The sequence below is a fragment of the Camellia sinensis genome, chromosome 10, assembly GCF_055761805.1.
Source record: "Camellia sinensis isolate YWXY chromosome 10, ASM5576180v1, whole genome shotgun sequence".
Classification (NCBI taxonomy): Eukaryota; Viridiplantae; Streptophyta; class Magnoliopsida; order Ericales; family Theaceae; genus Camellia; species Camellia sinensis.
This window is the reverse complement of record NC_138970.1, coordinates 121,737,891-121,764,274: the sequence shown is the minus strand read 5'-3', so window position 1 is coordinate 121,764,274 and position 26,384 is coordinate 121,737,891. Positions and strand designations below refer to the sequence as shown.

Sequence of the window (26,384 nt, the reverse complement as noted above, 5' to 3'; positions counted from 1 at the left end):
ATACAATTTAAGGAGGGATTTTTGGCCAAAAAACCCAATTTTTTGAACATTAAATTTATATTACAATAATATCGTAAAATAAAATGACTATTAAGGACAATTATGGTATGCTTTCTACCAATTCAAAGAAAATTTGCACTTAATGACACAAAACTATTTGCTTACCATCACTTATACACACATATCATATTTATTTATTATCTTCCAACACATCATCTTTTCCATTATCAATTAGTTCAACTCATTCTCTTCTCCATTATACTTCTTCTCTGAACTCAAAAACATTGTTGTCTTCGAAAATTTAGATTTTAAAAAATCAATTGATTTTAAAGATTTATACACCATGAATGGTACTCAAATTATTGTTTTGGAACAATGGCAACAACAAAAAGTTCAATTTATTACTTATAATGATTTTTCGTTTCATTTTGTTTTTTTCCGTTTTGTATAGTCATTGGGTGATAGTTTCAATGGTTACTTGTTTTGATAATCAAAATTGAACATTTACATAATATTCGACTATTTATATATGAACAAAACATATTTTGTTCGTTCAGATAAAAAAATTGAACTTTTATCCTTTGTTTGGATATAAATTTTTGGACATGTTAATTTTGTTGAACTCTATATTTCTAAATAGCTCTAGAACTTTCATTGTTAAAATTCTTGCAGAATTATGAATCCACCCATTTAAAATACTTATTTCAATTTTCAAGTACAAAAACCTCATTTTGAGAATTGGCCTAAAGCCCTTGACAGTCATGGCCCATCATTGATTTCAGGATGTAAATATACATTATATATACCTTAATACATGCATATACATAAATTTACAAACAATATATACCTTGACAGTCATGGCCCATCATTTATTTATATACTGAAATAATTATATTCCAAAAACATAATTTGGCATAACTTAGAATTGTAATAAAAAAAGGTCACAATTTGGTGGTTGCAGAGAAATAAATGGAGGTGAATAGAAACACCACAATTTTATTATTATTATTATTATAAACACTAGCTTAAGCAAAAGCATTCAAGCAATCAACAGAGAACTCAAATAATTAAATTTCCTATTATAGCCTCGTGTTAAATACACCAATCCTTTACATTGAAGTTAGCATATACATATACATATATATATATATATATATAGATAAATATATATCCACAAGCTAAATACAACATGCTGTCTGTTAACATTAACATTGCAGCTAGCTACTAACTTCCACAACTGTACCAAGTTTCATACTCAGCTACATAACAAGACATATAAATAGAAGTGGTAGTTTAAAGATTATAAGAAAAATTCTCTCTATCATACTCTTCAACTAGAAAGGAATTGCTGCATGCAACTAAAGTGACACGTCACACCCCGCCCCCCCACCCTCACCACCAATGATGAGTTTTCCCTGCCGTTGAAGTTCATAAAGCATAAGGAGTGCTGCAGAGTCAAAAGAACTCTTTTTATCCGCTCTTTGGTCACCACTTAGTTCAATGACACCAGAGTCAGGTATGGTCAAGGTTATTGTAGATGCATAACTGTTAAAACCTGTCCTCCTTTCAGATCCTTCACAAAATTCAATGGGAGTTCTGTGCAAAAGCATCATCAGTTAAAAGTCAAAATTCAAACTGTTGTAACTAATTAAAAATGAATGACAAGCATAAATTTGTGGGGCGGACGAACCTTGATTTGTTCTCTGTTGATTTAAAGGTAGGCACGGGCCACTGCAGTCTCTTGCAAAGGTCATAAAGGGCTGTTCGAGGTCCTCCTTTCTTCATGTTAATTGATGAAAGAACTGTCCCCAAAAAATAGTTAAGTCATTAAAATTAACAGAGAAAAACCAACACTCCAGCACCATTTTTAGAAGTGAAATTTAAGAGACATGGAAGAGCAAGGCACATCTCTAATTCAAATAAAGAAAAGGAAAGTACAAAAATTTATAGTGAAACCTAGCAGTAACCTCTTTAATAATTGATTCATTTATTTATTTTGTAGAGTGAGAAAAAAGCTTCAAAAGAACAAGAATAGGAAAATCTAAAATTAGAGGTTAACAGAGTGAGTTTGTACTCGGTGAGTGCAGAGCAAAAATAACTATACAGAATGATACCAGATTTGATGCAGGATAAGGAAAATAGTCGTCATTTCCTAAGGTAGTAAAGAAATTTATTTGATTTTCTTTACATGTTGAATTAGTATATTGAGAAAAAAGCTTCTTGAAAATTTTTAGTATATTTTATAGCATTCTAATTGGGAATGAATGGAATCTAGGAGGCATTAGAGGTGCAACTTTGGAAGGCCCAACTCAAGCAACACGTGTTGAGCTCAAAAAAATTTAGGGCTTGGAAAATATATTTCAAACTTGGTCAGTGCCTAGCTAAAATTTGAACAAGGCTTGGGCACGGTTCTCACAACCTGACTAACCCAAATCATATTGGTAGCATATATAGATTATATATAATAAACATGAAATTAACCCCAAGGGGTTGGATTGGTGGCCAATCACTTGGCCCTTGGTGCCTCGTGAAGCATAAGGTCTAACGTTCGACTCCTATTGAGTGCTATCAATCACTTCGCCCTTGGTGCCTTGTGAAGCATCAAGTCAAAGATTCGACTCCCATTGACTGCTTATGCTCATGGGCATAGCCCGAGATTTGCCTGACATGTGTGGAGGGGATGCTTTGCATGGGTCTTGGGATTAGTCAGGGTCTACGCTGATACCAAAATATCAATAAATAAATAAGTAAATTGATATCCAATTATCAACTGTATATATATATATATATATTATAGACTGATTATATTCAAAGAGCACAGACCGGCCACAAAGCTTGGATATAGTTTCTCATCGAAGATCCATGGATCATAGACCGTTATCTCCCCATGATGTTTCGCATTTCTGACCGTTCGGATTAAATCATATTGCATTGTAATATATTACTACTTGGTGTTTGTGTACATAAACAAAATTTCTTATTATATTTCATTTGTATTTTTTAACCTACTTTTTATTTTTTGTTTTAAAAAGTGCTATACATTAGTTTAGGACAACTAAAAATAAATTGTCTTTGAATTTGGGCAATCCAAGCCTAGCCCAAATTATTGGAATTAAACTTGGACTCAGGCTTGAGCAAACAAGTTCGGGAAGAGGTTGATGTCGACCAAAGGAAAAGAAAGTTTGTGAAGACATTTTTTTTTTTTTTTTGGGTACATCGGAAAGGAAGTGAAGACATTTTTAAATAGGAAATTATGAGCTTAGATGAGAGTAAAATCAATCAAACCCCTCTTTAAGTTGAATTTAAATTTGAGTTTGTTCTAATTTTTAAAAATTTAGAGTACATTGATATGGAAGCTATTTGTATAGTAAGGCGACAAATGAAAAAATATAGAGAAAAGAACAGAGTCCTTCATATAGTGTATTGACTTAGGAAAGGCATATGATAGGGTTCCTAAAGAAATAACGTGAGGAGTTTTGAAAAGTAAGAGAGTATCAGTTTGATTTATTGATATAACTAAAGAAATATATGATGGGGCGTGATTAGTGTGAGAACTGTAATGGGCGAAACAAGTGATTTTTTAACACCAATAAATAGGTTTACATCAAGGCTCATCACTAAGTCCTTAACTATTAGCATTAGTCGTGGATGAAACATTCAAGAGGATATCTACTAGTGTGCGTTATTTGTAGATGACATGGTTTCTAGTAGATGAAACAATAGTTATTGAGAGATACTTTAGAATTTAAAGGATTTAGGTTAATTAGGATTAAGGCGCAAAATATGAAATATGACTTTAGCAAAAATAAAAACAGAGATGAAGGTAGAGTAAAACTTGAAGGGCATGAAATACTTAAGAGCGACTACTTTTGATATTTTGATTCAACTATTCATAAACGAGATTGAGGACGTGACCTATAAAATTAGGATGAGATGGATGAAATGGAGGAGTGCAACATGTATCAGGAGTCTTGTGTGATCGTAAAATTCCTAGTAAGTTGAACTGAAAATTTTATTAGGATTGTTATAAGACCTACTATGATGTATGGTATTGAATTTTGAACAGTTAGGTTTCTGTTTATATTAGCAGAATTTTTAAGGAATTGTAAATAAAAACTCGTTTGGTATCTATTTTCATTTTCAAAAAGTCATAAACAATTTGCAAAATTTGAAAAGTTGGCTTTAGTTGATTATTTATTTATTAATTTTTGTGCATTTCTTCCTCTTTCTCCCCACCCCTTCGATCACCATGCACTACTCATCATCATCACTGGCCACCATTGCCAATGAACTCTAAAAATTCTGTTTATATTAGCAGAATTTTTAAGGAATTGTAAATAAAAACTCGTTTGGTATCTATTTTCGTTTTCAAAAAGTTATAAACAATTTACAAAATTTTAAAAGTTGGTTTTAGTTGATTATTTGTTTATTAATTTTTGTGCATTTCCTCCTTTTTCTCCCACCCCTTCGACCACCATGCACTACTCATCATCACCATTGGCCACCATTGCCAATGACCTCTAAAAGTCACCTCCGTCAGCAACCACCACCCACCATAGTCAACCACTTCTCACCTTCCACCACCACCTCAGGCAACCGGCCAGCCACCATCTCCGATCGTCAGCAACTAGTTTTGACCACCATCTCATGTGGCTGGCAACCGCCACCAACCACTGCCAACCACCTCCCATCAATATAAACCACCTTCAGCAGCCGACAACCACTTCTAGTCACCATCTCCAACCGTTGCCAACCACCTCTCGCGGGCCACCCGTCACTTGTTTTCAAAACATATAATTAAAACACGAGTGTACCAAACATGTTTTCTATTTATGTTTCTACCAAAAATAAACATAAACATGTTCAATATATACTTTAAAATTGTTGTACATTCTTTACAACACACTTTTAATTAGGAACAACACAAACATAAACCAACATGACATGACGTCCACCCCTAACTTTTGATTGTACCTTGTGCTTAATTTGTTGTACCCAATAGTTCTCTTATTAAATTTCTCCTTATTTACAGCTAGTCCATGAGAAATGTCTAATATACCATATGTTTTTCCTTTACTTTTTGCTTTTAAATTAAGAACCAAGTAAGGGGAAAAAAGAGAAATTAAAATTTCCCTTCTTCTATTCCCATCTACCAACAAAGGATAAGAGAAGGGAATGCTTCGTATACTTTCAGAACTACATATAATATATATAAACACTATTAAGCAAGAAAAATCAGATACATGGACAATGTAGGAAAATCAGATCCATTTCATACTAATGCAGGAAAATGTGACATATATGTGATATACATAAAGATTTTTAGAAAAGAGCCAAACTAATAGAACATAATTTCTTTAACAAAATATAAATATAACCATTACAAAGAAATGTGACACTTATGTTTATGTAAACTTTGAAAACTGAAAAAAAAAAAACTCGTTTGGTATTTATTTTCATTTTCAAAAGTTGTAAACAGTTAACAAAATTTACTAGTAAATTCTTGTACTAAAAAAATGGTTTCATTTGTTTTAAAAGCAAGTTTTCATTCCTTTCTCCCTCTCCCACCCCATCTGGCCACCACCCACTGTTGGCCACAATACATCTTCGATCCATTGCTGGCAACCTCCTCCTATTGGAAACCACCTCCAACCACCACCTTTGGAGGTCGGCAACCACCTCCAGCTTGCAGCAACTCAAACACCACTTCCTATTGCCAACAACCACCTCTGATAGTTAGCTACCACCACCTGTTAGCCAGCTCCTCTCACTTGAATTCAAAACAAGTTTTTGAACATGTACAAAACATGTTATTTTGCTTTTGCATTTGTTTAAAAAAAAAGGTCCAATATTTTTTTGCAAACAAAAACATATTAAATTATAAACATTGCCAAATGTTGCCTTAACATTTAGTTTAAAGTTTAAACATGTTGAAAAAATGCCTCAGATTAAATCAAAGTATAAATAAATAAATTAAAATTAACACAAAATGGATAAGTTGGAAATTGAAAAATGCGCATAATAAGAATAAGATGACCAATACATGAACTTGAAACCATTACTCCATTAAAGCATAGTAATGCCCTTTCTGTAGTTGCTTTACTGAATCACTCCAGTTCAAACTAATGCAGTAAAATGTGAAATATATATGCTATATATGAAGTTTTTTCCAGAAAAGACCCAATCTAATTAAACATAATTTCATTCACATATGATATACAATATAAGTATTAATATGTTGAAAAATAGCCAAATATTAAAATGAAATAGAAACAAATAAATTAATAGTAATACAAAAAGGTTGAGTTGAAATTGGTGAGACTAACAAGAATATAATATACATAAGGGGATAAATGGAAAACAACTATAACAATCAGGGGATGAGGGACATTTACGCAAATAGGTCATGCAATATGAAAAGTTCAGAATTAGATATTAGTACCCAAAATAAGTTTAACATCAACCACCCAAACCTCATTCTTGGACATAACCAAACCAAACCAAGCCTTAAATCCCATCAAATGGGATCGGTTACATGAATCCTTCTTCTCCACCCAACTCCATCAATAGCCATTTGATTAGTCAAATTCAGGAGAATTCTTGGACATAATAAGATAATATTAAATAAGTGATATTTGACTATTAGTTTTGGAAAAATCAAGATTAAAGGACATGGTAGGAATTTCAAAGTGTTAGAAGGTAAAAAGATGGAAGTATACAAATTAGGTGATCTCTTGAAAGGTATAAGCAGAGGATGTTTTCTTGTGCAAACTGTAGTGTACACCCTCGCTTTTATTATAATTTACAAGACATACAGACACAACTATGTGTGCAATTATTATTGGTTATATAAATGCATGCATCTGGGTTTGTATGTATACACATTTATAGCTCTACAAGTATTTGCAGAAGGCTAGTACATATGCATGAAACACATTAACCATACAAATTTTGTAATACATGACGTGTAAAAGACAAATACAAATACTGATAAAAGGAAACCTTGTAGACTAAAAAATAGGACATACAGAGGATATATTGCAAATCACTTTCACAATTTTTTTGAATAACAAAGATGATGAATATTCACGGGGAATGATGAAAATTTTGAACTAAATTTTTAGCAAAGTATTATGCAGATTAATAAAAGATTTCAGAATTAAAATATAACCTAATGAAAATCTAAGCCAAACCAAGCCTTAAGTCCCATCAATAATGAAATTCTAAAAATAAAAAAAATAAAAAAAATTATTAGATGCTAATATATGCTATGGTAAGAAAAGTGAAAACCTTTCAAATATGTGAAGAACACTAAGGGAGCTGCTAATAGGCCCACCTTTAATCTTAGGACCCCCCATTACCCAAAATGCTCAACACCTTCTTTTTCTTTGGACCATCACCATAATTCGCAAAAAACCTCTTTCTTTGGACCCCCACCCCTGCCACAATCTTCGGGGAAGACTTTTAGGGAAGAAGAGGTTGGCTGCAAAGGGGGGTCGTTGGTAGGAGAGGGGGTTGGGGAGGTGACGGAGAGAGACTGGGGAGGGTGGCCCGAGTCGGTGGTGGTGGGTGGGGTATGGTTAGGATTTGGGATAGTGGGGATGGGAGTAAAATTGATATTTTTGTTAGAATTTCCCATCTTTACCTTCACCTACTCCACTACACACTCCACTTCACCTACCTCTACTCCACTACACACTCCACTTCACCTAACCCACTATCACCTCCACTACACCTACTACCACATTACCTTCACCTACTCCACTACACACTCCACTTCACCTACCTCTACTCCACTACACACTCCACTTCACCTAACCCACTATCACCTCCACTACACCTACTACCACATTTTCTTCTATATATAGATTGTATAGGAATTGTAATTAATGCATCTTGTAATCTATCAATCAAGACATCAATCAATAATACATAAATTCTTACATGGTATCAGAGCAAGGTTAAGAATTTAATATTTTTTCGCTTCACCGGCGGGCGGCAACCTCGCCTTGGCCGCCCGCCGGACCTCAACCTAGTCCGCTAGAATTGTCTACTACATACCTACCTCCTCATCATATCTTCATAACATCTCATTCTCTCTCGGCATCATAGTAGCCGTGATACTGCTCATACTTCTGGACAGCGGAGAGAACATCGTCTTTCTCGATCTTTCCGCCGACGCCGGTGGAGAGATCCAAGGCTCCGGCTTTCGACATCACTCTCCCCAAATAGTCCATAGCAGCTTCTCCACCGGAAAGATACTCCTAACAGCAGCGGAAAAAAGGTGTTTCCCTCAGCCAAACAAGGCTCAATAGCTGTGGTCCTCATCAAAATACGTGTAATTGCTACTCCTGAACTTGGTTTCCCTATCCTTGCTAACAAGCTTCTCAAATGCTTCCGGGCCATGTTCTTCTATGTACTTCTCAGCAGCAGTTAGAATGTCATCTGGCTTACTGAAGATGTCCTTCTTCCTTGGGACATACTAGACGTTAACAGTCTGCTGTGGGTTAAGAAAGAAAGGCCTCAAATAATGCTCATAAACATATGCAGCACCACTGATACTCTTTATGATGGTGGATATTTCAATGCCATTACAACACAGCACCTTGAAATTTATTTTATTTTATTTTCTTATCTCTCTTTCTGACCATTACAACACAGCACCAGCACACTTGTTCCCACCTTTCATCATGGTCTCCACTTTCTTTTTCTTTTTTTATATTTATTTTAATCCATCTTTTTTGAAAACAAAACCAATATCACTTTTTTTTAATTCCTTAATTTATTTTAATAACATGAGTGGCCTCTCTTTTCCACCATCTCCCTCTTTTTCTACACAATATTTTTGTACCACCGCCCACTCCATGATTTCCTTATTAATATTATTATTATTATTATTATTATTATTATTATTATTATTTTCACAAAAAAAAAAAAAAAAAAAAAAAAAAAATTCATTCCAGTTGATTTTTCTGCCTTACCACACCTACCATTCGAGTTTGCCAAACACACTTATTTTATTCATGTCAGGATCAACCCCGATCATAATTTTACACGAAAAAAAAAAAAAAAAAAAAAAAAAAAAAAAAACCACCATAACACACCCAACACCCACAGTGGGATTTTTCTTCTCTACTCTGCTGCAGATCTCTTCTTCTTTCCTCCGTCCTGGGCGGCCCTTGACGGTGCTGCCTCCGTGTTTCCTACGCCGCCGAGCACGTTCACTCCTCCATACTCCTCCACTGCAGCATACGGCGGACCTCCAAATCGGAACATCACAGTGGCCTTCCGCTTCAGCTCCTTATTTTCTGCTTTCAGCACACTTATCTCTGCTCGCGCATCCTTATACATGCGTTGGAGCAGAGCCAGCTGGGAATTTAAATGCTGCACCTCATTTGTCCTACTCTGCAGCCGGTTCGACAAATTTGTGACCGCCGTCATGGTTTCCACGCATGACTTCAGAGTATACTGATTAGCCTCAATATCAGTTTGCACCGCCATTTTTTGCTCCACCGACCGCATCGGAAAGTTCAATGGAGCAAAACCAGAGGTGTTTGGTTGAGGTTCACTGGCCACCGCACCAGTTATTTCTCTTGTGGGCTCGTTCAGTTCTGGAAAGAGCGTGAGCAGGTTCTGGGTAGCTGGACGGGAAGAAGAGGCCATGTTTTTGGGTTGCTAAGTGTTTCAGCGAAATAGCAATTTCAGACTGGTAATGTTCGGAAGGGTTGGTGACAGAATGGCAACAAAGTGTTCCACAGTTTCTCTCTCCGCAGAGGCAGAGTTTTTTCAGCGAAGGGTTGGTTTCAGAGGTTTCAGAATGGTATGCCTCAGCCTCAGCCTTCGTCTTGGTTAAATAGCCGAGGCAGCCACGCGTATCGCGCGCCTCTTGCCGCCCGACAAACTGGCACGCCTTTTCATGGCACATCTTTTGACAAAGTGGACACGCCTTTTGATGGCACGCCTTTTGATGGCATGCCTTTTGATGAATTGGGCACGCCTTTTGATGGCACGCCTTTTGACAAAATTGGGCACACCTTTTGAGGGTGCAACTTTTTAAGAGTCCGACAAGACTCTGTAAACTGTCCCGACATTGATTCCGGTTAGTTTTTACAAGTGTCCGATAAGACTCTGTAAACTGTCCCGACATTGATTCCGGTTAGCTCCTTTATGGGTCCGACAAGACTCTGTAAACTGTCCCGACATTGATTCCGGTTAGCTCCTTTATGGGTCCGACAAGACTCTGTAAACTGTCCCGACATTGATTCCGGTTAGTTTCTACAAGGGTCCAGCAAGACTCCGTAAACTGTCACAACATTGTCTTCTACAACGGTCCGACATGACCCCATAAACTGTCTTCTACATCGGTCTGACACCACCATACAGTGTCCTCTACAACGTTATGACACCCCATACAGTGTCTTCACCAACGGTCTGACACGACCATACAGTGTCTCCTATCCTTTTTTATTTTTATGTATTTTCTTGTTTTGTTACTCTCTCCAAACTCAAGTTGGTTAGTTTCTCTCCTCCTTGAGTTTGCGGGGGGCTGTTAGAATTTCCCATCTTTACCTTCACCTACTCCACTACACACTCCACTTCACCTACCTCTACTCCACTACACACTCCACTTCACCTAACCCACTATCACCTCCACTACACCTACTACCACATTACCTTCACCTACTCCACTACACACTCCACTTCACCTACCTCTACTCCACTACACACTCCACTTCACCTAACCCACTATCACCTCCACTACACCTACTACCACATTTTCTTCTATATATAGATTGTATAGGAATTGTAATTAATGCATCTTGTAATCTATCAATCAAGACATCAATCAATAATACATAAATTCTTACAATTTTATATTAGGATAAATTTGTAATTAAAAAAAAATGTAGAAGGTGAAAGTCCTAAAATAAAAGGTGGGGCCTATTAGCAGCTCCCGAATACTAATCACTAGAATGCAATAAAATTTAATTACATCAATCAAGAAAAAATGGACAATTAAAGTAAAAAGTGAAAGAGTAAATTTTTTTTTTGGATAAATAATGTATTTTTTTGAAAAAGCATCAAGAAGATGCAAGAAATACAAAACGACCAAGAGAAGAAAGAAAGTTCGCCTAACCAATTACATCATCCAAAAAATCTACGAAAGAAAAAAGATCCAGCTCAACTTTACACTCCAACCAACTATACAAGGTAACTAGGAACCGATTCTCCAACCAAGCCACTGAATGCTCAATTTCGTGGAAGATTCTCTTGTTTCGTTCCAACCAAACCAACCACATCAAACAAAAAGGCACCAAAGTGCACACCCGCCGTCGACCCCAGCCAACCCGAGCCCCCCTCCAACTCCATAACATGTCTACCACCCCCTTTGGTTGCACCCACGAAATCCCAAAAAGAGAACAAGCCAAAACCCAAAGGCGAGAAGTAATAGAACAATGGAGGAATAAATGGTCAATTGACTCCGCGGCAACACAACACAAGCAACAATGGTTGACTAACACATGCCCCCGACGAACCAGATTATCAATGGTAAGATTACGACCTAAAGCTGCCGTCCATAAAAAGAAGACCACCTTAGAAGGCACTCGAGGCACCCAAATACTCCTCCAAGGAAAAGCACCTCCCACTACCCCCACCAAACTCCGATAAAAAGACCGAATTGATAACTGACCTTTAGCTCGCACCACACTCCAAACCAACACATCTTCCCCCTTACCCAATAGACCCAACCCATATAGGAAACTAAACAACTCCCCCAACTGATCCATTTCCCAATCCTGAACTTCACGCCGTAGCTGAATATCCCAAACCACCAACGCCCCACCCCCCAGATAAGAAGCAACCGTAGCCTCCTGGTCCCTTACAATGCTAAAGATCAAAGGGAAGCACACCACCAGCACCATCTCCCCACACCACCTATCCTTCTAGAATCGAACAGTCTCCTCAGTCCCTACACGGAAATGCACCCTCTCCCAAAACTCCCCTGTCCCCAAGCAAATACCTTTCCACAAGCCCCTCAGCCTCCATCACCTCCTCTGACCGCCAATCCCCCTCAACGACCCCAAACTTAGAAGCCACCACCTTATGCCATAAACGATCCTGCTCTCCACCAAACCGCCATAACCACTTCCCTAACAACGCCCGATTAAACTGCACCAAACTCTTCACCCCCAAACCACCCACCTCTTTGGGAAGGCAAATCCGCCCCCACTCAACGAAGTGATATCTAAAATCCTCGCCCCCACCTTCCCACAGAAAGTCCCGTTGAAGTTTCTGTAGACGCACAACCACAAATGCGGGAATTACATGTAAGGACATAAAGTAAGTCGGAATGCTACTCAGAACACTCTTAATCAATAACAACCGTCCCCCTTTCGATAAGTATTGGCGCCTTCATCCAGCCAAACGACGTTGTACCCGTTCCACCACTCCATCCAATACCCCTGTCGCCTTGAAGGTAGCACCCAACGGCAATCCCAAGTAAGTCACTGGTAAAGTTGCTACCTTACAGCCTAAAACCGCCGCTACCACAGGCATTCGCTCAACCTCCCCCACCGGGATAAATTCCGACTTGCTTAAATTAATCTGCAAGCCTGAAACAGCCTCAAAACAAATTAGAACACAACGAAGGAACCCCACTCGCTACATATCCGCATCACAGAAAACCAAAGCATCATCAGCATACAATAAATGAGAAACCCTAATTGGTGTCCCAGTCGGAGATCCCACACTAAAACCCGCCACCAAACCTTCAATCACAGCCTTAGACAACAAACGACTAAAAGCCTCCATAACTAGGATAAACAACAGAGGAGATAAAGGATCCCCCTGCCGAAGACCCCGAAAAGTCGGAAAGAAACCAGCTGGTGAACCATTCACCAAAACAGACATCCGCACTGTGGATACACAGAACTTTATTCACTTATACCATGTGGCCCCAAAACCCATCCGATACACAAGATAAAACAGGAAATTCCAATTGGCATTATCATAAGCCTTCTCAATATCCAACTTACAGACTAAACCAGGTTGCCCTCCTCGGAGTCGAGAATCAACACACTCATTAGCGACCAAAACCGCATCCAAAATCTGCCGCCTCCTTACAAAAGCATTCTGGGATTCAGACACCACCGCCGGCAACACTCCGAAGTCTGTTTGCCAACACTTTTGCCAACAAGTTATATGCACTCCCAAGCAAACTAATAGGCCTGAAATCCCGCACATCCTCAGCTCCCCCTTTCTTCGGAATCAAAGCTAGAAAGGTTGCATTAAAGCTCCTCTCGAACTGCCCAGTGGTGGAAAATGCCTCAAATACTGGCATCACATCCTCCTTAACCACCTCCCAACAATGCTAGAAGAAAGCCAAAGTGAAACCATCTGGACCCGGAGCCTTGTTACCACTCATCATCTTCAGAGCCCCTTACACCTCCTCCTCCGCGAAGCCTCGCTCCAAACGCTCCCTATCCCCTTCAGGAAGAATATGAAACAGCACCCCGTCCAACCCTGGCCTCCATGCCCCATCTTGTTCCCGGAAAAGCCGCTAATAAAAACTGACAATACCGTCCCGAATCGTGTCATCCGTAGACAAATCTCTCCCATCCACCCGCATACGCACAATCTGATTAGCCCTTCTAGGACCATTTGCCATCTTGTGGAAAAACTTGGTATTTCGATCCCCCATCCTTCAACCATAAGCAACGAGATTTCTGCCGAAAACAAATCTCTTCCATATGAGCCAAACGAATATACTCCTGTAGAGCCGCCTCCCTTCTAGCCACATCCACCCCGAGAAGCCCACCAGACACTTCCTGACCATCTAAAGACTGCAGAATATCCACCACTTCCGCTTTCTTTATTTCCAACCGACCAAAAGTCTCCTTATTCCACAGTTTCAAATCCCTTTTGAGCAGTTTTAATTTTTGAGCCAACATGCAACTGGGTGTGCCACTAACTAAATAGCTACTCCACCACTGACGGACCTTTTCTAAAAATTCCTCTGATTGCAACCACATATTCTTGAATCGAAAAGGCGTCGGCCCACTGCGAAACCCTCCACACTCGTTCAAAATAGGCCAATGATCTGACACTGAATGGGGTAAACGACTTTGAACAACCTTCGAAAAGTGCGCCTCCCAACCACTAGTAACCATAAATCTATCAATCTGGGACATCTGGTGGCCATTAGACCAAGTGAAACTCCCCCCATGAAGAGGCAAATCAACCAAATTCAACTCATCAATAAACGCATAGAAAGCCCGCATGGACCCATTCGCCCTACTACTCTCTAGCTTCTCTGCTAGCCATAGAACCATGTTCAAATACCCCCCACACACCATGGCTCCGACCATCGATTCGCAACATCCCCCAATTCCCCCCAAAAAACACTTCGCTCTGAACTTCGAACTGGCCCACACCCCAGAAAACACCCACTTGAAATTATCTTCCACACATCGAAACAAACACGACACCGAAAAACCTCCTACCTCCTCATCCTCCTTCACCACCACTCTATTATCCCAACAGAGAAGAACCCCTCCTGCCGTACCCATAGCTGGTAAGTATGTCCACTCCATAAACCGACCACCCCAGACCTCTCTCACCACATCTCCCCCAACACCTCCATTTTCGTTTCCTGCAAACATACCACATCCGCTTTCGCACTACGAAGCAGTGAACTGACTGCTAGGCGTTTGTCCCTCTCATTCAACTTTCAAGCCATGCACATTCCACGATAACACTTTTAACTTCATTTCAATAATAGAGGACCTTCTCGCTCTCTCCTTGGGCCCCGCCCACTCCCCTCCCCTCTCCTCCGTGGTCATAGTTAACAGAACACTCAAAAATTTCTGAGCTCCCGTGACCCTCTACGGTGCACCACTTCAGAAGAGCCACCCTCCTGTGATAAAGCCCCTTGTTGCCATGAAGTTTCCATTGCTGTGAATAAACTCATAGCCTCAGTCTCATGGCCTATACACCAAGCAAACGACTGACCCCCTTGTCGCCATGAAGTTTCCACTGTTGTGAATAAACTCATAGCCTCAGTCTCATGGCCTTCAAAAGATACACTGAGCAAACGACTGACCTCGCTGATCCTACAGAGCACCCACTCCAAAACAGTGTCCTTTGAAGGAACCTCCAACCTATTCAAATCAACTTAATGCTGAACCTGACTTTGGGGCTAATCGGAAGAGGCCACACCATGGATGGCGGGAGTTGAAATGACAAGAGGATGTACCACAAGAGGTAACTCCCTCCCAACCCATTCTGCCGCGGCACTCACTGCATCGTCATTTACCCAGTGCTGGCCCATATCCACATTTGTACCAAAAGACTGGTTGGACGCTATATCGTCCACCGAAACATCGCACAAACCACCCTGCTCCTCGTCACAACCAGTGACAGACGTTGGCAGTGTAACCTTCTGCCCTTCCGTTGTAGATCTTGGAGTCAAAATCTGACCCATCTGACTTGGATCCAAATTGCGACGCAAAGTGTTAAAGACCTGGGCCACTGGGGTAGTTAACCCAGAATTGCCTTTAACGCCTATCACAGAATGGGCCATTTTCTCCAAGCCCAACCCTTAGGCCCTAACCTGAATTTGGCCCACCCTATTATTACCTTGCAACAGGTTGATAACCCCTCCTTTGGGTCCTTGAACAGATGGGCCACTAACTGTATTAATATTTTCCCCTACCCTGGCCAAATCGGGGTCAGCTGAAAATTGTCCCTTTAAGTGTGGGGGCCCACTGCCCAGTCATTTTTGGTTGCCAAGCCTTCCTTGGCCCGACCCAACGCTAGGAGATCTGCGACTGCGTCTTCATTTTCCCCAAATCACGGTAACCATCATGCGCAGCAGATCGCACCAAATCCCGATGTTCCATAACCAACGCACGACCATCACGCTTCTTCGGCAGCCCGCAAGGCTCCACCACCGGACCATCCTCCGACCAAATAGGCAACGAATATCTCCAATCACCCTAACGAATGGTGATTCGTGCCGGAGCACCCCTAGCTGTTCCATGAACTTTGAGTCGAATGCAACCCAGAGGTCCCTCCATCGTTGTTGCAACATCAACCTCCAAGAAACCCCCACACCAATCACCAACCGCACGATACACCTGCTCTCCACGAACATGTAGCGGAAGTCCCAGCACCTAGACCCAAAAACTATGTCTCGGCGATTGATGATTTCCCTTGGCATACAACGCCTCCGGCAACCACCAGTCAAGACTTGGACATTGACCTTCGACCATCCATTTGCCTTCCAGAATTCTGATAACTCCTACCTTAGATGGAAAAGCAAATAACACATACTGTCCGCCAATGACCTTCACTTGTACACCTTCACTGACCTTTCACAATCGGTTAACCCACGCCGATAGGCAAAATACCTCCATCCCCTTCTCTCCCAATTCTCCCACTCGCCCCACCAGACACGAATCCAAAAAGGATACCCACTCGGCACCAGACCCCAGTCTCACCACCACATCCTCCTCTCCAACCCCGGGCACAACCACCGCCTTCCCAATCGGCCATGAATTACCTCTTCCCCCACGAAAGTCCTGGCCTTTTCTGACCCATCCATTCCCATCCATCCAAAACCAGAGCAACACCCTTCCATCCATCCCCAAACGATGATTGCGGAAGGAACATATGAGTTTGACGATCACCCATATGAACCACAATCTGAACAGATGCCCCACCTCCTCCGGACGAAGCCAACACACCACACTTCGCTGGCCCCTAGAGACCCGCCCCAAAAACACCCCAACGGTGTTCATCTTGGATGCCTTTCTCATTTGATCCGCAACCCATTTGATCTCTGCACCGAATAACTCAATCGCTTGCCGAACCCCTTGACCACGTTCGACAATATCTACACGACGTCGACCTATTGCGTCCGCCAGCCCCTTCTCAAACTCATAAGACCGATCACCCAAAAAAATCAATCTCCGACGAAGCCTGGCTGACTTCGCCGAAAACATCCCAATGCACAATATACTATATATTATATAAAGTCAATAGCTCAATTATTCATTTCATGATATTTTGATTCTACAAGAAAAAGAGTAAATTTTAAATATAGATATAAATGAAGATGGCAATATACCCAATACTATAGCCACATGGATACTTAAAACGCTGAAAGAACAGTTGGAAATGATTTAGTTGAAATAGGCAAGTGGTAATTCCTTCAAAATTATTAGTTATTTGTATTAGTTATCAACCTATAATTGCCATCCAATTTTAGATAATTTATTTCTTCCAAAGAGACGACCAGATTTCCTAGAGAATTCCTTTTCTTGAAAGCACCTTACAACAGGAGCATAAAAAATAAAAATAACAACTTGCAGATTTAGTAATGGGTAAGCAAGAACAATAGTGCGTACCTGGGATGTCACAAGATTTGCTAGAACAGTCATCGCTATGGTAAGGATTTTTATTCGGCACTGAATCCAACTGAGTTACGGTTGTCTTTTGTTTTTTCTGGGCTTTTGGCTGTGAAGGATCAGCGTTTGTTTGGCTGCAGATATTATTATCCAGGTGCAGGGTAGACTGAACACCAACTCCATCAGGACATTGTTTTCTCCTTTTGGAGTATGAAATTCCTCTACTCTGTTTCGATGAAAGAATTACAGCATTAGAGTTGTGACAGAATGAAGGTTGAGTTAAAGCTGCCAAGACTAAGCAACATCTTTAGTCGATAAATATACAAGTGCAAATGATCAACACTTCTGTGAATTTTACTGCATTCATTGCTATGTTTTATGATTACAACAGCCTCAAAGACCACCATCCATCATCAAACTAGTGTTAAATCAATTATGCTGGTACAGCTTAAAAAAAGCATTCAGAATATATAATGTCTATTTCCATAAGAAAACAAATATTTTAATTCGTTATAAGCCATAGTAAGAGTTCCCTCTCTCCCTACGTAAGTAGCACATACATGGACATGCGACATGACAGGGAAACGCCAACATGTTGAGTTTCAAAAAATACCGGACACGACACGGTTAGGACACGTTAAAATTTTATATATTTATAAATTTATTATATGTCATATATGAATAATTTATTCAAAAAAAAAAAATTATGTAACATTATACTAAATATATTTATAAACTAACAATTTTTTCATAATTTAAACTTCAGTATATCATTCACATAAGACATACATTCTAAAGAATACAAAAAAATTACAGAACATTATAATACACATGATGTATTCATTCATCTTATAAATGTTACAAAATATATTTGTAGTGCATAAGTTGTGTTTTGAAGAATGCCAAACATTGCTACTATGAAGTGATTTATCACATAGGACATGTTCAAAGGGTTCAAGAAGAGTCGGCGAAGTGTCTGCGAAGTGTCAGTAAACTATCCAATAATATGAATATGGTTTTTTTAATTAAGACACATTGAAGAAGTGTCGGACACGCTTTTAGACGTGTCTGAAGAGTGTCATACGCAATACGCTTCCTCCCTGGAAGTGTCTGTGTTTCTTAGCTCACTACTTTCAATGCTTTACTACTTTCTCAAGTAAACTAAATATGTCTTTCAGTACTGGGGGTCCAACCATATGTTGGTATTTGATCCATCGCCGATCAAACGAATGATACGAGAAGCAATCAGCCTTCTATTTGACCAGTGTAAATTTCCACCAAATCTTTCTATTATTAAGAATGACTGGGTACCATGTCAATGTGTTTCAAATCTTCCGAATAAGAGAATCAGTCTTCATTCTCAATCAAAAGTGAAACACGAAAAGCGCCCATTGTCCCATGGGGCAAGCTTAGTGGAAAATAAAAGAAAATGGGTGAAGTACTTATTGCCAATGTAAAGTGGTCAGCTCATGTCGTGAGATGTTTGGTCATGTCCTATAATGAGCGATACCCTTGTTTTGTGTTGCTGAGATAAACATTGTTGAGACATATCATCTCTACCCGGTTACATAGCTTCATCCAAACCATGGATCCATGAATTGTTGACTAGCTCAAGAAAAGAGCTTCATGGTTGGGAGCTTTGAGCCGATAGGTGACCAAAGACATCCATGCAGAGGCAGACGACTCCATTGAAAAAAGAGTCAAACCTGTTGATTTGATGCACCATAGCTTCCAAAAGAATCTTTTGGAATGAAGGTTGAGACACTTTATTTATGATATTGACAAGCATAGTACTCGGTCATTTATATATCGTAAACTTCATCACAGATGAGGAATTGATTCCTCAACTAAAGATTTTTCTCTTACTAGCGTGCTCAATAATATTGGTTCGAAAACATTTACTACACAAAAATGAAGTGATCTAGAGTTGCAACATCCTTAAAAGAGATAGTTGGGGGAAACACTATATTAGTATTTCTATTATGTGACATTTTATTGCTATCCTTGACAAAAAAGAAAACTTGTAAAATAACCGAATGCATGCATTTAAAGAAGCATTAACAAACCTCCAGGTCCTTCAACAAATGAAGAGCTGCTTGTCCCTTTGCAACTTTTCTATTGTGCCCAAGTCCTTCTCCAACCAGTAAGACGTCTTTCAGCTGTAATCTAAGCTCTGCATGCACCATTCCTCCCTTTTTAATACAATTTTCTTTTATAAAGTACCCAAGAGAGTCGCATAATTCAATAAGTTCACGCAAAGGAGGCAGTTCAAGTTTATCAGGGGTCACAATTGGAGACAACAGAGGTTCGAAAATTCTCCACACTTCATCAAGATTGAGCTTGGTATCAATAAGTATTGCCCCTGCAATACTTTCCACCAAGTCTCCAAGAGTCTGTAGCAGAAAACAGATGCCAAGGAAAAGTGATTCTTAGTTTTGGAAAAAAAAAGGACAAGAGACTAAAATCAGAAAGCAGCAAACTGTAAGCAAGTGGAATGAAATAAACATGACTACATATTTTCAACCTCGTAGTGAAATGTTAAAAATAGCCAGAGTAACAAATTACCTTAAGACCCTTCCCACCTTGCAAGGGCTGAGTGGTTCTTTGAGAACCAGAAATAAACTTCACATACTCTGTTATTTGATTTAAAAGTAATCCAGAGCGATGTTGAAGGTGCTGGTAAAGGTTCTTTTTCACAGCAACATTAGCAAAATTTTCGTTGTTAACAGAGGCCGAACGTAAGTCGGTCAACTCTCCTGGATCAATATCAGTATGACTTTGGTACAAATGCCATGTAATAAGTATGTCCAACACAGAGTCACCAAGAAATTCAAGCCTCTGTCAAAAACAATAAAAGGAGAAAGGTGAGATCATATGGAACCTTATCAATGGAATTGAATAAAATAGAAAAATGTATATATTATGTTGTTATGCAGTTAAATATATAAGAGAATAAATGTAACAAGTATGTCTACATGGAGTCAACAAGAAATTCAAGCCTCTGTAAAACACAACAAAAGAAGAAAGGGAAGAGATCATATGAAACCTTATAAATGAAATGGCAAAAAATAAAAAAAAGGACAATATGCTATGCAGTAAAATCTATAAAAGAATATAGTCCAACTCTAAAGAAAAAGTAAGATATTACAAACAACAAGAAAATGTTTTTCCATTCCATCAGTTAAAGCTTAAGTGCCCAAGATGTGAATGGATATGGGTACTTGAAAGCGCCTACAAATTACACTCCCAATATAAGCTATCTGCCCATCGTCCAAACATCTTCTGTTAATCTGCAAATCCATGTATTGGCAGTGGGAGATGAAACCACCTAGGCAGATTTAGCTGCTTAAGTAAAAATGTTTAAAACCAAGTTACAGCCAGTAACAAGATTTAACCTATTTTGTTTTTTTCAATTCATTTTAACTGCTCTCAGTAAAATAGGGAAAGGAGAAAATTAAAACAAATAACAAAATCACCCTTTGTTACCTGGTAACAGTAGCCAACCCCAAGTTCTTGCTCAGATGCATGTGTTATCGCCTCTAGTAACAGACCCCTGATAGAGAACTCATACCCAAGCTTTGACTCTAGAGTTTCAATCTCTTTAGCTTTTGGAATGTAGGAGTGGAGAGATGCAACTTTTATGGCTTCATCTACTAGTGACGGCTCAAGCTCAGCATCAACACCAAGCCATTTCATCAATTGAAGAGCTGCAGTCAATCCACCACCAACATAGTAGGCTCCTATGAGGGCTTCAACACAATCAGATATGGTTTTTGAACCCATCCACCTATGACCCCTGTCACAGCACTTCCCAACAACTTTAGCATCTTCAGTTTGAAATTTGATGTCGAGAGGCACCTCTAAAGTATCCACCCCACAAGAACAAGGACAAGGGTGTATAGAACGCTGTCCTGGAGCAATCCATCGACGGGGTTCAAATGCACCGTCTCGTATATACCCCTACCAAATCATAGTTCAATACTTCAAAAATTGAATCTGGTTATGTTATTAAAAATTCCAAAATATATGAAAGAATATGAAAGGAAAGTACATTTAAAAGGTTAGTAAGTACGATTGCACCAGAGCATAAGCAGGTGAGCTTCTAGAATCAATTCTCAAGTTAAAATTATAAATTAATCAAGTATATCTAAGGCTTAACATCACATCATTACAACTCAGAAGCACCTAAACTTCTACTTCAGCTTGGCAACTGAACTCCAACATCATAAGGTAAGTTCACCATGAAACCCTCTAATACCTACGATGCAACAGTTCTAGTTAATAATGTTGTTCTGTGCCCATTTGGAGTGTTATAATTGCTTGCACAAAAGCTCCTGGGAAGGCTACCACAAACAAATTCCCAACATCTCCAACAAACAAGCTTGATCCATAAACAAAAGGCTAAAACTTGACCAAGATCGATTGGTGCAATGTCAATTAAAACAAAATTGAAGGTTTGTAATGAAGTGTGCAAGACGGCATGAGGTGTGCTAGAGCAGTCAAATATTTATGGACCAGTCTTGGCGTTGCCAAAAGGAGGGAAAACCACTTAATGTGTCATATGTGTATACTTTCCAACATTTTTTTGATGAGTATGTTTAGTGTCCCATATGTCTGGCCAAAGGAAAAATAATATTTAAAAGTTTATATAATCTGTATAAATAAACAACTGCAAGCGCCTCTACTTCGAGCAAAAATGAAGCCCCATGTTCCCATCCCAGAAATGACACCTCAATTATTCTTCAAGTTCTCTTTTTCAGTAGAAACCACAAAAAATTGGAAAAATAGGTGGTTTTTGTTCCTGGAAAATTTATGTTCTAAAGAGTTTTGGGAAAAGAAAATTTTCCAGATCTGTAGTTTCAACGAGAAAGGAAAGGTACAGGTTAATTGATATTTCAATGGAAGTAATTATCATCTAATTCAACATGTGAGGTGTGATTATTTGTTATAAAGATTTGCAAGGATCAAGATCTTAGTTTTAGAAACAAGGTTACCAGCAAGATTGTCAATTTTATAAATATTGATATTTTTAAACTGGTTACATATAAATGTATAAGTAGCTTCATCTTTCAACTTCTATTGATCCTGGCAGATCAAAATGGCATCAAAAAAGGGAACTGTGAAAGGATGGAAAACGAGTACCTCAAAATTCCAAGCACTGATTAGCTGTGCTTGGTTACAAATTGAAATATGTGACTGCCAAAACACTACAAATACGGACTGAAAAAAGTCACCAGTTGAATAGAATTACACAACTGCTAACAGAGAAATTAGAACCTGTAAGTTGCGATCAGTTCCCAATTTATGTAGGGTTGAATTGCAAACAGCCCATGAGCGTCTAGCAGATAATTGTCCTTCATGCTTCTTGGGATATTTAAGAAAGAGGTGGCAGCTCACAGAATACTTCAAAACTGAGTCTCCCAGCAACTCCAAGCGCTCCATGGAAAAAACTTCATTACATCTAAGAGTTGTGATGGCTTCCAGAATCTAATCAAGACAGAGAATATTTAGATAATAAATACCAAGAAGTTAATTATTAGAAAATAGGCATAACCATGCCAACATTTCCCACAACAGAAACACAAACCAATGAGCTAGGTATCCGAATATTGCTAGAATGACACGCAATCTCTTCTCTAAGCTGGCTGGCCAACATCAGGGACTCCAGTCGGTACATTAATGATGGTAGCAAGTAAAATGATTTCAGAACATTTATTGGTACATCAATACTGACTAGAAGTTCAGGTGGCATGTGCACATGATTTCGGGGTTTTTCAACAGCCATTTTATTGACTGCTTCCAAATTCTTTCCAAATGAAGCACCTGCTAAATAAATAAATAAATAAGTGTGTACACAAATTATAGCCATATAGGTAAATCAAATCAACAGTTGCATTAGAGTAGCTTCTAGAGAACAAAAATCTAAAAGCTCAGTCACTTTACAAGGCAAACTTGATGAAATCATGAAACCACACCTATGCAATAACATAAGATGTTATAAATTATTTAGAAATGTACTTGAAATTATATGAAATTTAGGGGATTTATATCTTCTATCCATGTGAGATGCTAAAAAAATTTCTTTACTATCAAATGAGAGGTTCTTTCTCTTCTTCAAATATCACAAGCATCCAAGTGTAATCTGGGCATGGGGGCTGGACAGATATCCCATAACCTTACCCTTGTCATATTCAATTTGAATAGGGCACATTGTAACACTACGCGACACTGTCTTTTCAATTTTTTGTTTTGTCCATACTTTTTGTAGGTAACCTTTGTTTCATTTTGTAGGTTGATATGCTTTTTGAAAAATACTTAACATTAAACCATTGTTTATGATATTTTGATGGGGGCTCAAAATGAGGGATATGTTAAACAGTGTGTTTTGAGAGGTTTTACCTGCTTTTAGATCTTCGGGAGAGATACTAGTTCTATGAAATAGTACATGAAGGAGAAAATAAATTAGCTCTTATGACAGAGTGCTCTCACAGTTAAATGCGTACAAACAACAATGCAGTAGTCTTTTTTGGAAATGCATAGGCTCATTTATGAGGACCTCAGGTTGACATTAGATATGCCATGGAGTAGTGCCTACTACCCCTCATTTTCACCAACATCCTGTTCTTGAACAGGATAAAATTTTAGATTGATTGCATCACCTAAAAAATTTTATAACTAACTTGTTTTCCGTTTATAAAAAAATTTAAATAAAATGCCATGTATTAATGTACCATAATGTAAATTTTGGGAATCATAATTTGCAAGAAATTAAGCTGAGCAGTAGTCACTAAATGTATTTGCCAACAAAAGGAACTTCGGAGGGGACATTCATGTGTGATAAGAAGAGTAATGGAGAATATTTAGCACTCCCAACTTTTTTGTTTCAATCAGATTAAAAAATGTGAACAAGAGTAGAGCCTATCTTTGTGTCTGTGGGCCTACTAAAAGGAGGCCTGTCATGAGAAGAGTCAGCAGATGTGAATGAATATCTTTGATGTGCATGGGATGGCTTGTACTAAAAGGTCAACAGATTCACTCGAGGATAGATGGGAGGTTGTGTAACAACAAGATTCGTATTTCCCCCCGTTGAAGTATGCAGAATTCCACTAAAAGGGCATTTCCTCTGCCTAAGAACGTAAGAACCCTTGTAAATGCATGCTGCCCAGATACCAAGCCTTAAAATCATGAATACCTCTTCAACCAATTTACAAACATCAGGAGAGAGAGAGAGAGAGCTAGTGGATTCTCATAACATTAAATTAAGTAGTCTCCATAAGTCTTAGAACACATTTTGCACTGAAAGAACAAGATAAATTAATAAATTACACATTTAAAAGCAACTTACAAAATCTTATAACAATGGAAATGAAACATAGATTTGATATAAATCCTGACCGTAAAACAACAGAACACAGGGATGGCACAATATGAAAGCTTCTTTGTTCTAACAAAAGTTTAACATGCAAGTGAGCAAACCTTCATTCCTAAAATCCACAAGAAGGTTGTGTGCATTGTGACTTTGCTTTAGCAGTAGCAAAGGCTGTCCAGGATGCATTAGTGTAATCCCATACCTGATCAAAGTTAATGTTGAGTTTCAGTAAGTGACAAATGGTGGGCCAAAATAGACTATGCAGTGAACATAACATTACATTTAGTATATATATAAATAAAATAAAAAAGTACCTACTTTTTGCTAAAGTACTCTGCAAAGGATGAATAACTAGAAGGGATTGCATCAGAGTTCCCATCAAAAGGACTCTCAGCAGATGTATTATCAACGGCACGTAAGACAGAGTAAATTCTCCCTGTGTGAATTGCCAAAACCACCATCTCCCTGAGGTTTTTGGTATCAATTGATTTATTGGCCAGGTGGATGACATTTGTGGCTTTGCATTCAGACTCAATTGAGTTCGTGCCATGAACTGATGAATTTCCCCTATCACCACTAGATTGCTCAGCGCTTAACCAAGCATTTTCTTTCAAAAATTCTACCACAGAAACACAAGAATTGATTCCCATCCAATTAATTCTCCAAGGTTCATCACTAGAGACATTTGATGACTCCAGTGGTAGGAGAAGGTACATGTTTGATGGTTCCCATAGCGATTCCCCTTGCAGTAGAAATTTTCTTCCTCCTCTTGATGATTTCAATCGAACAAACAATTTCCCAAATATCCCATTAAAAAAAAATTCTTGAAAGCACATTGCTCGCACCACCTAGTAAGGAAAAACAGAATGCTTTGGCATTAGTAGAAGTGTTTCACGTAAAACAGAACCCAAATTATTTTAAACTTATGCTTGAACCTGTTCTGCATCTAGATGTATTTCGCCGCATGAAGAAACCGAAGATTTCACAAACTTCGAAAGTAAGAAAAGTTCCATTTCAACATTTCCCACATCATCATCTAGCTTTGAGTCAATCAAAAGAACAAAACTAGAGTAATGCACACCAGGTATATTACAAGTAAAATGTATTCTATAAGCTTGAAAAACAGTGCCATCGGGTTTTAATCCCCATGTTCCAGAGAGTGCATGGACACAGGTTGTCCCATGCAATTCCTTCCTTTTTGTTGTTCCTAAAGACAACACAAAGAAACACAAAATAGCTTTAACACACAAGATGATAAACATATTAGCAAAGATAGATAAGTAAAAGCTCAACAGCCCAGCCTAAGCGTACATATGGGCTATCATCCAAGGTGCAACTTTTTTAAAAACCACTAAACACCCCGCCAACAGCATTGAAATTGAGAAGAAAACCAAAACAAACTGAATGGTGTAACAACTTGCAAAGGCATCAACCATTACTAATGCTATCTACTCTAGGGTATGGAGGATGTAGCATCAACGCTTTATCATGTCTGTACATATACTAGCAAGTACAAGCAGATGGAGGCGTAGTTGAATTTTATTGTTTTGAATTGAAATGCTAGCTAACAGTTTGCTAACCAGCACTAACATCTCACTAGATTT

At 38.7% G+C, this 26,384-nt stretch overlaps 1 protein-coding gene across 4 annotated transcripts in view; it reads right to left on the bottom strand.

The window, feature by feature from the left end:
- Positions 1-1,055: 1,055 nt before the first annotated feature.
- DCL3 (dicer-like 3) overlaps positions 1,056-26,384 on the bottom strand; it is a 57,386-nt gene continuing 32,057 nt past the window's right edge. For 2 of the 4 annotated variants that reach the window (XM_028233844.2, XM_028233842.2), the window contains exons 15-25: positions 25,716-25,987; positions 25,099-25,628; positions 24,888-24,982; positions 22,999-23,237; positions 22,689-22,898; positions 20,898-21,371; positions 19,977-20,249; positions 19,478-19,804; positions 17,412-17,637; positions 1,691-1,802; positions 1,056-1,596 (exon numbers count right to left, since the gene is read on the bottom strand). In XM_028233844.2, the coding sequence (XP_028089645.2) occupies positions 1,359-1,596; positions 1,691-1,802; positions 17,412-17,637; positions 19,478-19,804; positions 19,977-20,249; positions 20,898-21,371; positions 22,689-22,898; positions 22,999-23,237; positions 24,888-24,982; positions 25,099-25,628; positions 25,716-25,987 (2,996 nt within the window). In that variant the 3' untranslated portion in view covers positions 1,056-1,358. The remainder of the gene's footprint in view (positions 1,597-1,690; positions 1,803-17,411; positions 17,638-19,477; positions 19,805-19,976; positions 20,250-20,897; positions 21,372-22,688; positions 22,899-22,998; positions 23,238-24,887; positions 24,983-25,098; positions 25,629-25,715; positions 25,988-26,384) is intronic. The other 2 variants (XM_082892192.1, XM_028233843.2) reach the window with 1 other exon arrangement.